This window comes from Xenopus tropicalis, chromosome 6, assembly GCF_000004195.4.
Source record: "Xenopus tropicalis strain Nigerian chromosome 6, UCB_Xtro_10.0, whole genome shotgun sequence".
Taxonomy (NCBI): Eukaryota; Metazoa; Chordata; class Amphibia; order Anura; family Pipidae; genus Xenopus; species Xenopus tropicalis.
The window spans coordinates 126,645,447-126,659,186 of NC_030682.2; the positions used below are offsets into that span (position 1 = coordinate 126,645,447).

At 38.2% G+C, this 13,740-nt stretch overlaps 1 protein-coding gene across 1 annotated transcript in view; it reads left to right on the forward strand.

Moving 5' to 3' along the window:
* Positions 1-13,740, forward strand: part of necab1 (N-terminal EF-hand calcium binding protein 1) — a 107,696-nt gene that overhangs the window by 40,573 nt on the left and 53,383 nt on the right. The window contains 1 exon segment of the mRNA NM_001102952.1: positions 12,475-12,500. Within this exon segment, the coding sequence (NP_001096422.1) occupies positions 12,475-12,500 (26 nt within the window).

Below are 13,740 nucleotides of genomic sequence, written 5' to 3' on the forward strand. Positions count from 1 at the left end.
ACTGCACACAATCTCTTGTTATCTAATTTACTACTTAATTCCCCTGCAGAAGCTGTAGTTTAGTACTGGATAATTACACAAATCAAAAACCATGCAAATTTTGTTATCAGTTATATCATTTCTACTCTTCCAAGGCTGCCTTTAATATGCAAAAGAAGATTATTTATTGTCCAGGATCTTGTTCATTTTTAAAAATTATCAAAACAAATTAACTTAATGCCAGTCTTCTGATGCTAACAGTAACAGTCCCTTCTATCCTTCGGCATGCATGGATGGATTCATGAGGTCCATTGTTATGAGATTAGATAGATAGATAGATAGATAGATAGATAGATAGATGATAGATATATAGTTAGATAGATGATAGATAGATAGATGATAGATGATAGCTAGATAGCTAGATAGATGATAGATAGATAGATAGATAGATAGATAGATAGATAGATAGATAGATGTTAGATAGATAGATAGATAGATAGATAGATAGATAGATGATAGATGACAGCTAGATAGATAGATAGATGTTAGTTAGATAGATAGATAGATAGATAGATAGATAGATAGATAGATAGATGATAGATGATAGATAGATAGATAGATAGATAGATAGATAGATAGATAGATAGATAGATAGATAGATAGATAGATAGATAGATAGATAGATAGATAGATAGATAGATAGATAGATAGATAGATAGATAGATAGATAGATAGATAGATAGATAGATAGATAGATAGATAGATAGATAGATAGATAGATAGATAGATAGATGATAGATAGATAGATAGATAGATAGATAGATAGATAGATAGATAGATAGATAGATAGATAGATAGATAGATAGATAGATAGATAGATAGATGATAGATAGATAGATAGATAGATGATAGATAGATAGATAGATAGATAGATAGATAGATGTTAGAACACTAAAAAGAGAAAAAAAAATTCTCAGTCCAAAAGAAAAATGGTGGAGAATGCACATTAAGCTGAAAACATGATTTTGCATTTAGCATTTTTCAAAGTAAATGAACTATATATATATAACATATATAAGCACTTAACACGGCACACAAGCTTTATTTTAAATGATGCCTACTGAGAGATTTTTATGCTGTAGCTGTTAGAGCCATGGCTGAGATAATGGGAATGTCATTACTGTTGTTTGCCCACTGCTTAGCAATCCTGCCGTAATACTGATGTTTTATAATAGTTTTATGTTCACACAAAGTGCCTATAAGCAGGGGGTGCATTACATTACACAGTAGATTCTAATGATGGTTTTGTTAAAATAATATGGGATACCAATTTAGTTATTTCTAGCACGAAATAGAAAAAAAATGTGCATTTATATATCTTCTTAACAGTTTTCTCCTAAAGGAAAAAATGCTGTTTAGGAAAGGATTATGTAAAATAGCATCCAAATGCAAATATAAAGACACACAAGTAGGTAAATGCCATTTTGATCTCTGAAAAGGGACCTACTGTATCGTTAAACACTAGACCCTGGTTTGAGCAGTCAAGTGACTTATGGTAACATTTCAACCAATGTATCCTGAAAGTTCAACATGTAATTTCTGTATATGTCAGGGAATGTAAGTGATTTTTATTTTATTTAAAACCATCCAGAACTAATTAAAAATGGATGTGGTGTGGTTTCTACTGTCAAATGGCATCAAGAAACCAGTAAGAATTCTGATTGTAGAATTTCTGGCCGACCTAAATCAACAAGTTGTGTCTTGAGGAAACTTTGGGGTTTTTTGGAAAATAGTCACACAGTATACGTTTCCCCAGTGGCGATTTGGAATTTGGAAGAAAACAAGGGGCGCTTTGTTGCCTGCAGTAGCCATGATTTATTGCAGGTGACTATACGCCCCATGTGCCATTGCCCTAAGGAGGTGTTTTGCTGGCTCTAAAGCTGGGTACCTGAATAAAGTGAATCAAACCTGAATAAAATGGCTTCTTCAGTGCCATGCCATACCCCTGGTATTCAAAGCCCTTTGTGATGCAGCAGGGTAATGAGAATACTTCCAAGCTCTGTCAGGACTATTTGAAGAAGGAAGATGAAGGAGCGTTAAAAGTAATTACCATAACCCCATCAAGGGTGAACTGGGTGGAACTGATTTAGGATGAATTGGATGGAAAGCTTAAGGCTAAACAGCTAACTAGTGCAAATACTCTGTGGGCACTTGTACTCAGAGTGAGCAGACAGACGGGGGGAATTCACAAAAATATTGGTAAAGGAAAATGTCATAAAATATAGTTTGTGCACTCACAATCCGGCCAACATGCCTGTTGAAAAGGGACCCAACAGGACTAGGGCCCACTGGGTTTTTATCCAGTGCCCTGTTGGGCCGGTCCAACCCTGTACCCCAATATCCCAGTTTGGGTGCCAGTGTGTATGTGCTGCTTGCTGATCACCAAGATGGCGGCTGGGAAGAGAAGGGGCGCAGCTAAAGGTGGGGGGCCAACGCTGTCAAGCAGCTCTGTAGTTCAGGACATGCTATGGGGGCACAGATAAGTTGCGGCAAGTGTCAGTGAAGTGATTAAAGAGGGGGCACTGCTGCTAAAACGAAAAATTTGCCTGAGAGGCTTTACTTTTCCTTTAAATAAAAATGTATACAATATATTCACTCAAAATGTTAGGTAAAAACATTTTATATATAAGATATCAATTAAACTTTTTGTTTGATCAGTGTTTTACTTGTTTCTAAAATGGTAATAATGCTTTTTTTTTCACCTATTGTTCTAGGGTTAGACAGAGACTTGTCCCCTAACTATGAGTCTGCTAATCCCCATTAATATGTTAATGATCCCCCAATGGGGCCCCTACCAAAGGTTTACAAATGGGGACTGGTGAAACAAAGCAAAACAGAAGAGCTTAGAGGAGTTACACTGAGCTTTACTCCACTTTGAAAATGGCAGGAAAAAAAAGACAAATTTTCTGTCTTTCACCAAAAATGGAAAAGTGGCGGTTAAGTCGGAATTTAGGCAGATTTCTATTTGTAAATATGTAGACAGTGTTTTCCAGCAGTTTTTTCACCACTTTAACTTCAAAAAAGGGCTACCTCCACTTTTGTGAATTCCCCACATTGAGTCTTTACTCAATAGAATGCCAATAACAGGTGCAAAGTGTGCCCCGGGTCTGCTAACCCACAGCAAACCAATACGCCATATATATGCCCAGTGTCGGACTGGGACCCCAGGGGCCCACCAGAAAACCTTAGACCCTAGGCCCACTTTCCAAGCTATTTTTCCTCCTTTCCTCACCCAACCTCTTTATTCTCCTAGTCTCTTTTATTTACATGCTAGCATCTATTCTTCCATCTATTTCCCCTCCTCTGATGAAGCGCCACATGGTGCGAAACGCGTTAGGAGATTAGGATACACCTGGTCATGTTTTGGTATAGTATGCTTTTGTTATGAGTTATATTTATGTTTATATTTATTTGAGCCAATAAATGTTGTTGTTTTTATTCCACTGAAAACTTTTGCAATTTATTCTTATATTTGATTCAGGACTTATCAGTGGGATATTACTGATAGATTGCCTTTCTGAAACCTATTTATTATTTATTTCCTCACCCAACCTCTTTATTCTCCTAGTCTATTTTATTTACATGCTAGCATCTATTCTTCCATCTATTTCCCCTCTTTCTTCCCATTCAGAAATAGGGAATGACCATAAAACAGGCCAAATGGTCAGGAGCAGGAGGGCCCACTTACCCCTGGGCCCACCGGGTGTTTTCCTGCTATCCTGGTGGGTCAGTCCGACACTGTATATGCCTGTATGTTATATGGTCTTTAAACACAAATATTTTATACTATATAGTATTGAAAGAAAATTGTAAGTGAATGAATAAGATTCTAAGTATCTAGGCTGCACTAACAGTGGCTAAGAGAATGGATTTCCTTACGTACAGGTAGCTCAGAGTAGCACAGCGCCAGGTTGTAACTATTTAGCCTTCTCTTATTATACCTAAAATTGTAAAAATGCCCTACTGTATCCATTAGGAGACTGCAGATTTACTGCTGCTTGTAGCATATTTATTTATACGTTTCTGGCAGCACAGACTATCCTCCAGTGTACTAAAAAAGCAGAGACTCCCCCAGACTTTATTTTTAACCTATTTTAAATTCACTAATGGGAAGCAAGGGATATGGCACACTATGGCTTACATAATATGACTATGAATATAAGTAAAAGGAACATTTTACAGCAGTAATATATTTACTCAGGGAAGGAAAGGAGTAAGAATATTTGGCTTTTACTAAAGCTGGACGTGTAAAGGTTTTAAGAATATAACATGTCAGAATCTGCAGTCTGCTGATATCTCAGGTCTCAGATGAACACATGCACTTAAGAAAAACCTACCACTTTAGGGACCATGTGTTGGTATGGGAGTATCAGTGGGCCTGTGCTAAAAGGGATACCGGCAGCAAGTGCTTGGTAGAAAGTGCCAGATAGACTTCTTATACTTAATCATTTATATTTTCATTTTATTGCCCATCAACTATAATTATGTTCTATAATTCTGTATTCTTTGGGAAGTGACAAGGATCAACCCAGACAAAGCAAAGATAGCAACTAAAATAAATATATATATAAAAATCACCTTTTACATGTAGCATTGTTTGCAATTATTATGATGCCTCCATGGTGCCCTGCAGTCCAGACTATCAATCTCTATTGCTCCAATTATAACTTTGGCTGATTTCACTCCACTGTCCCTACAGATTGAGTTAATGTTGGCTTTCTCGCTGTACAGATCTGAAAGAAGTCATTAGATGCTAAATTTACTAAGAACCCCCCAGCTACTGCTGGCCGAATATTACAAAACAGACTATTTTTTGTTAGGAATGAAAGCACATGAGTCTATAAACAGTCTGAAATAACCCTGGAAGGTCTATAGTGTGATCAGTATTATATTCAGTGAGGTTTTGGGCGAAACAATGGCAATTCACTGGTAACACAGGAAGGGTTTATTTACTATATGATCTATGAAAGGAGGAAAGTAAAAAGTGAATGGCTGTATTTATATTATATATGGCCCATAATTAATTGTGTTTATTTTGCAAGTGATTTACCAGCATACCAATTTGTGGTTGAAAAAAAATTGCTCCCATAAAGTTAAGCTAGTAGCTGTGATGTGTAGTTAGTACCTTTATCTGGGTCCTTGTAAGGTTTTAAGGGTCTTATGTAATAAAATGTTTGCCATGGAGCAGTAACCCATAGCAACCAATCAGCAGTTAGAATTTTCTGGTCACCTGTTTAAGAGTGTTTCCCTTTAACTAATAATGGTTTTAATGATGGGTGGGGCAATTTTTGTGCTTAAAAATGTACTGTGGAACCCATGGGGTCACAACTGGCTATGATTAAGTACCGGTAGGGTACAAAACGCGTAAGGCGACGTGCTTTGGGGTTTGTATGGATTTTCTAATAAAAATGTGATTTTTCTTTTTTGAATTTTTGTGTTAAGTTTGGGATACATTTGGTTAGTATTGGGAGACTTTCTATTCTTTCACCCTGTATGCAAACTCATAATGTTATAATAACTCATATTACTTACCCACTAGCTTTATATGTGATATCACCTTTAACACTCATCCTGCATCCATAGCTTGCTTTCTCCCAGTTACAATTGACTCAGCCCCTACTCTACTGCCCATATTCTGATCGTCCCCAGCTAAAACTCACGTAGAGGGTTATACTCATGTTTTGGAATGATTTTCCCTCCCCCCGTGCTACTCCATACAATAAATTTCCCTCCGCTTCCCATTGCATCTTCTCAACCTGAACCCTACAGCCCATTACACTCTTCCATTGCTTCTATTCATACTACATGTGCTTGTATTGCCTCACCTTTAAAGGAGAAGTAAGCTTTATCAGAAAGGTCTATGTAAATACAGCCATAAGCACTCACAGAAACGCTGCACTGACTTCTCTGTCAAAAGAAACAGGATTTTTGTCTGTTTGTTTCCCTGTGCCAGAGACACGCAGCTCTCTCCTCTCTCCTGCTCCCCCCTCCCTCAAGAATGCTAAGACCTCACTCCCCCCACTTAGGAATGTGGATCTGAGCCAATCAGCAGGAAGCTTCCTCATAGTCTTACAAACTGGGCATGTACACCGGTCTTGGTCTCGGTGCAGGAGCGAGGCATTATGGGAACTTTTTTTTCAGCTCAGCATTTTGTTGAGGCTATGAGGCTTCTGATCATCTGAAGAGGAGAAATATGGGGAGACTTAAGGGCACTATTGAAACAACTGAAGGTATGCCTGCAGCTTGAGATTAACTCTTTATTAGCCTTTCCTTCTCCTTTAAACAGTCTTAAGTATTGGTCTGCCTTGGAATGGAGCTATGAACTTAGCAAACTTTCTCCTACTCATCCTTTCCTTGTATAGACAGCAATGCCTTTATTTATATAGACAGCAGTGCCAACCACTGAGCCATGACAGTTTCTTATTTCTATCCATTTACAATAGATTCCTGTCTGTTACACTATTTTTGGAGCAGAGTTTCTTTCTGCACAATCTTTGCACAAAGCCCTGAAAGGAAAATTATAAACTTGGGTGATAATTGTATTTGACATGAATGTGACAGCTATGTCTGAGCTTGCCGGTGGCTGTTTCTCTTTCGTTATCATTTTAACATCTGGTCATATGGTCGCACAATGCACATTCTGTATTAAAGAAGTACAGTCACCACCCATTATTAGTCTTATACATAATCCTGCTCCATTCTTTGCTCAGGTTAAATTAGTGTGGTACTTTGGTTTCATGCACAAGTTCAAGTTGTCCTGTACTCTCTTTTGCATATCTGGTTTTTAGATATCAAAGATTGAATGATCATTGATGAAAAGTGATTTCAATCAGCCTTGCATTGTATTCAGTTTAACAACACTCAGGGATATACAGTAAGCAGTGATCAACTTAAAGTAAAATTATACCCCCGAACAATATATTGCATAAACAAGCTCATATGTAAAACCCTGCTTCATCTAAATTAACCATTTTCATAAAAATATATGTTTTAATAGTATGTGCCGTTGGGTACTCCTAAATAGACAATTGCCATTTTAAGTACGTAAGTGCCCGTGGGATCATACAATTCACGATGCACACAAACAGACCAAGGGCACACATGCGTTTAGGTCACATCAGCCAATGAATGGACAAAGTTTTGTCTTTTACTCCTACACTACTTCCTGTTCCACACTACTTCCTGTTCCACACTACTTCCTGCAGAATAACACAGTTTGCACGTTTGCCTTTATAGATAAAGGTCCTTGTCTTGGTCATATTGTTACTGATTAACCTTTTACGAAGGGATGATGTAGATTGGATTTGGGGTCTGTACAGTTGCAGCATTCATAACTTACAACATAACAACAAATTGGAAAGTACAGCTATGAGTAAGTGTATAGTGAGCACATCATTTAAGTATATAAAATGAAGTTGCATAGACACTCTCAATTTTCTCCACCCCTGGCAATAATTGAAGGTTTGAAGCCTATACTGGTCTACTGATACCTCTATATCTCATCAGATCATCAGCTGCATCAATCATTTAAATGGTAGGGCTTATTTTAGTCAGTCTTTAGCTTGGCTAGTAATATCCCGTCACCCTGGCCAAGTAGTGCATCTGGCAAAAGGAGTCAGTTTTCCGTGTTCTATAAGATGGTAGCCAACATCAGTCCAAAGCTACCACATTTTGGCATGACTTCTTGCAAACCTATCTAATAGTGAGAATTAGTTCTACTAAGAATGGATTTCTCTTTATGGATATGTATTTCTTGTATAAAATAAAAATCCAGGCACATATCCCCACATATCTTTAGTTGCTAATAATTATAACTGTCTCGAGATACTGCAGAGTAACACTCTCATATTCAAGTGTATGGAATCTAATATAGCCTTGCCTTGCTTGAAAGCCTACTGCCAAAAAGGATTACTTTGACTTTTATACCTCCTTCCAACCCCCAAGTGCTGCTGTACAAGAATAAAACATATGCTGGCAGATAAGAATGTATGCAATATAATAATATTCATCCTGTGTATTGATGCAAAATGTTATTCATTGTATTGTTGCTGCTGTATCCGCTGGCTAGAGGCAGCAATGTAGCTCTCACACACCATACAAGCATTTTAGAATAACTGTTGCCATTTTCCCATGTGGTGCAATTATTTTATGTATGAATCTGTATCTAGGAAAAAACTGGATATGTCTGAATTTAATTTTTTTCAACCACTGTGGAGTTGAAATTTGCAGTCAGGATGTGGTTCATCAGGCGAAAAGCTTGATTGAAGGATGCACATATTTTTCAAAGAGCTGATTGAAGGAGCAACACATGTCTCAAAGAGGAAATTGATTTCAAATAAGATGAGGAGAGCGGCGCTGAAGAGCTAGGACTCTCGCATTGGCTGTATGTAAATGTCAGAGTACAAAGCACGGGCGGCATGTTATTTTCTAATTAGCAGATACTGATCAACAAAGCTCAATGTTGTATTACATAGCAACATTCCATTTACATAGAATCTAGCTATTGATATATGCAGTATTCAATGCAAAATGGGTAGAAAATAGGCCATAGCTATTTGATTAAACAAAAGTCTGTTCATGGAGGGATCAAGCACTGGAAACTTTAAACCATAGATCAAAAAAGGGGTAAAGGGGTCATTTATTAAGGGCAGGGCGCAAAGTACAAATAAATGAGTGCAATCTCCCACGATTTTTACACTTAATGCCCAGCCCCTCACCTTGAAAAATGACTGCAGGTCTCTGCTCTAGAACGTAGATCAGAGAACTCTCCCCCCCCCCATAAATACGGTGGTGCCTGCTTTCATCAACACTGTATTCATGAGGGGTGGGCAGGGAGATAACTACATCCATTTTTGTGTGACCCCCAACTGTTGCTGGTATATGAGTCCTACAATGTTCAGGAAGAGTAACAGCAAAAAGACCAGAACTTTAGGGCTACCATCACATTACGGGAACCGGTGATATGGTTTTGTATGTATAATAACAACACTTCTTAGATAAATAGACAGATAGATAGATAGATAGAATATATACTTGTTTTTATGGACATTTATCTTGTATGATAAAACAAATCAAACAAACCCTTGACTGCTACAAAACTGTTTTACTATAAAAGTAATTTGGATTTTGCTTTTTTATTTTTTAACAGTTACTATGACATTAGAGTGACAGTGCACCTTACAGTATTGGCGCTATAGCTTTTTTGCTTTTTCCCTCTATCTTACTGCTGTAAAGATTTGACTAATAATGAATCCACTTGTTTTATTGAATCCAGCTAATTGCCTCCCTGGCTTATAGCAAAGTAATTACATGTACTTGTAAAGAGATAAAACCAGCCAGTGTCAGACATTATTATAATGTATCTATCACTCTGCCATCGTGGATACGCTCCAGTGTGAAGCTGAAACCCTTGTTGCAGAACTGGCTGACCTTGCTCTTTACAAGCAGAATTAATAATTGATACGGCTCAATTAGACATTAGAGCCATTCCTGTATGGCTGCATTCCCTTTTAGTGTAATGTTGTACTTTGGTGTTCAAGTGCCAGCATACTATTAGGTTTATTCTTTTGTTTTGTGCTATCTGTGTTGTTTTTGATTTTACAAGTAGTCTTAAAGGAGAAGGAAAGGCTACCAAAGAGTTAATCTCAAGCTGCAGGCATACCTTCAGTTGTCTCAATAGTGCCCTTAAGTCTCCCCAAATTGCAACCGTTCAGATGATCAGAAGCCAAACAGGAAAAAAAAACGCTGAGCTGGGTAAAGAGGATTACCATAATGCATCGCTCCTGCAACGACTCTACGACCAGGACTGTAGGCGGCGCATGCGCAAACAACCCTATGCAGCACAACCAGGCGCCCCCCTTCAGCACCTGCTTCTTGCTCCACGCTCCTGCACAGACACCAACCGGCACAGTCACACCAACCCCCCTGCACCGCTCCCCTCCCGTCCCCGCACATGCTTGCTGCATCCCTGCTACTGCACAGACTAAAGAAACTCTGTCTCCCCGCGCGCGCTCCCCTTCAGCACAAGCAGGCGCGCTCCGGTTGCCATGGCGACATGCTGCCTGCTTGTGCTGAAGGGGAGCGTGGCAATATACGCACTGATATTATTGTACAAACCTCGTTTTGTACGATATTCAGTGCGTGTATGGCGGCTCGAAGAGGCAACCAATATCGCAAAGGCTGTGGATATTGGTTGTCTCTTCGATCGGGCAGGTTAAAAGATTTTGAACGAGCGCCATTGAAGGTGCCCAAGCAAAATCTACGTTTAGGGCTGAATCGGTAGGTGGAAGTAGAATTTGTATTGTTTCTACCTCCATGTCTGACGATTCAGCCCTGAACGTCTGTGGAAGGTGGTAATGATCTTTCGTGCAATGTTATTGCTACGAGTATGGCCACCTTAAGGCCAGTTAGTGTAAGATACGGGGATAATTCATGTTTGTTCATGTAAAATCCATCTTGAAGGTCAATAAGGATGAGATTTAGGGGGGAAAAACATATATGCAATTGTAATTATTCTTACAGCTATAGCCGAATGACTGATACACCATTGTTTCCCTATACCTGTAACTTTGTTATATGCTAAGGGAGACTCAGAACGTATAAGGGGGGCTTGAAGTATAACACCCACTCTTCTAGGGCAATATATGTTGAACAGGCTATATTGCTGGTTATGACAAATATAGACCACAGAGGGAGATCAACCAATGTGAATTTGGACCCCCATTCTGATTATGACCGTCCACAAACATTAGAGAAGATCTTACCAATCTCATAAGACTGCCCCATTTTACCACCTAGTTCTCTAAAGAAGTAATTACATACACTAATTAATGAACCAATGACAATTCTGTTGAGCAAAAACTTAATCAGAGATGCAAGAGAGGTCACTAGAGAGTGAGAGTGCTTCTTACCAGGTCTGTAGCCTTGCTGTTATATTACATATGCAGAATATTCTATAATGTTTGCATCATTATATTAGGCTGTGATCAAAGACTGGAAGGGCGGGCATATTTGTAAATGCCAGGAAACCTGTGTTTAATGCTTCCAGTTCCAATTTCAGGATCAGAAAACAATGATCTGGATTGGGTGGGATTGTCATTGGAAGATTATTTAGCATTTTAATATAGCTGCTGGCTTGGAGAGCTTGGGAAAAGCTGTATTGACCAACACTGGTTTAAGCCTACAATCCTGATGTCAATGGACTATAGTGCCCAGAATACTGCAAACCTTGATAATATTTTAAAATATGTTGGAATTTGTAAACCAGCAATGTCTAAGGTAAAGTGTGCTTGAGCAATAGCGTTTAGATCCCCTTTAGAGGAGCGATGTTTTGATAGGCTCATCAAGAAGATTAGCAGGTTTGACTTTCTAAAATATCAAAGCCATAACAGAACTGACATTATAAAGTATGTCGCTGGCCTGGAATGAAGGTAAATGAATTATGCACAATGTGGCAAATTATACAATAAATAACCCGCTCTTTCTGCTAAAGCTAAATCTAGCTGCAGGGAGTATATTAATGCAGCAGGAGCATCAGTATGTAGAGGCGGACAGGATGTTATATATACACTCCCCGGGAGCTACATCAATGGAACATTTTGCATTTCCATTTTCTGGCTGGAATTATGGCTGTGTCTGCTCATTCTCAGTTAACATTTCTTCTTCTGCGGATATTTTCTAAACAAATGAATACATTTTTACTACAGAAAAAAATTAGCGCTTTGCTTGTAGCAAAAGTGTTTGTACAGACAAGCACAATAACACAAATATTTGGATATTTTTATTAATAGCAATTGAACAAAACAAGCCTCCTTTTCATTGGTTGGGGGTAGAAGGAAAGTGATAAGTCCCTGGGCCTCTGGACAGTATTTTCTAAAGCGACAATATACATCTAAAAACACCTTTGCTAAAAATGAGCGCAATAAATAGAACTTGTGTTGAAATTACATTCTGCCTATTGTTTTAATTTTTTTTAAAAAACAACATATTTTCCTTTTTTTGGCACTAACTTGAAAGGTGGGCTGGGCTATTCCCACTAAACTTACCTTCTCCCTTTCTTTATAAACAGAGCAATTTGTTCCAAGCTCCCTATCTACCTTTGGACAAACAAACCCCTTCCTTTTCTAAGCAGCAGCATTTGAGCAGCTCATTATCAGACTTCTCAGTGGACTGGTAATTTATTTTATCAACTCATTGAAAGCTCTGTGGGATCAAGAAGTGACAGGAAGTACTAAAGTGAAACTGACTTCATATGTAGGAACCAATTTCACATTATGTTTGTAAGCAAATCCCACATAGACAGCCTCCTTCCCACCAATAAACTCTAAGAGACTGTGTACTATAATTGGCCGACCGCCTTTTATATGACAGATTATATGAAATGCTGTCTGTAGGGTTTTTAAGTAGATGATGATCGTTTCTTTGTTTTGTTTCTAGCAACCTGGATACAGAAGAACTATACGGTAAGAGTGTTTTTCTTTAATACTGAAAATTCCAATGCATATTTCCTCCCCCCCCATAAGTTGCCCTTAATTACGGGAGAAAAGCTTTAGCTTGATAAAAAGGAGAAAGCTTGAAATATGGTTTTTGTTTATCTCTTGTCATTATGAGCTATAAATAATGATACTCAGTTTATATTATATATAGGACAGGAATCTTCATTCACCATCCATTTTTCTCCAACTGTGCTACTTAATTCTATAAGGCTGGTGACATGTGGGTAAAATATGGGTGTCCTCTCAGGGAGATGTGTGGAGATCAAAACTCCTGCTTACAGCCACTTCCCATTCTAGTTACTGGGAAACATGTTGCCCTTTGGCATTGCTATTAAGTGAGTATAGCTTGGGCTGGAGAAAATGCCAGTGTGCTGTTTGCTCATGTCACGTGGTGATTTATAAATGTTTTGTGTCTGTGAATCATGCAGAAAATATTTGCAGTATGGGAAATGTTATCAAGAATGCTCTGGACCTGAGGTTTTGCTGATAAGTGGTCTCTCTGTAATATGGATCTCCATAAAAAATAATTTAAACAACAATTAAACCCAATAGGATTGTTTTGTCTCAAATATGCATTCCTTATTTTAGTTGGGATCAAGTACAAGGTACTGTTTTATTTTTATTATTACAGAGAAAAAGGAAATGGCTTTCCCGTAATTCAGAGCATTCTAGATAACAGGTTTCCACATAACTGATCCCATACGTGTATCAATATGACTCAGAAATAGGACACACCGCTGTGATTATATCTAATAGGATTAATAGTAAAGTGTCTGCAAAGTAGAACTCCTTGTCCTACACCAACTCCTTAACTACAGTGTGCCAGGTAGAAGTTGGGATACTTCTCTTCTTTTCATTAAAATATAAACCAAGGCAATCCTAGCCATTCTTTCCCATTCTTTTCCACAACTGCCCCCTGAGGTAGAAGAGCCCTGTCTCCCTATGTCCTGTTTAAGTCTCTGTGGCTGAGCACAGCTAGTGGCCACTCTATACCCAGAGGGATACCCTAGGAAGGTGTGCTACCTGAAGGATCTTGCCTCCACTCATTTTCCATCAGTTTTAGTTAAACTTTTTATAATTTTTCTTTGCTATGTAAGTTTGTATATTTTTGACTAGAACACTGATAATTTAGAATATTTATTATTCTTCTAAAAATCATTTCCAAGATAAGAAAAACCTTAGACCTACATTTTATATTTGGCCAGTA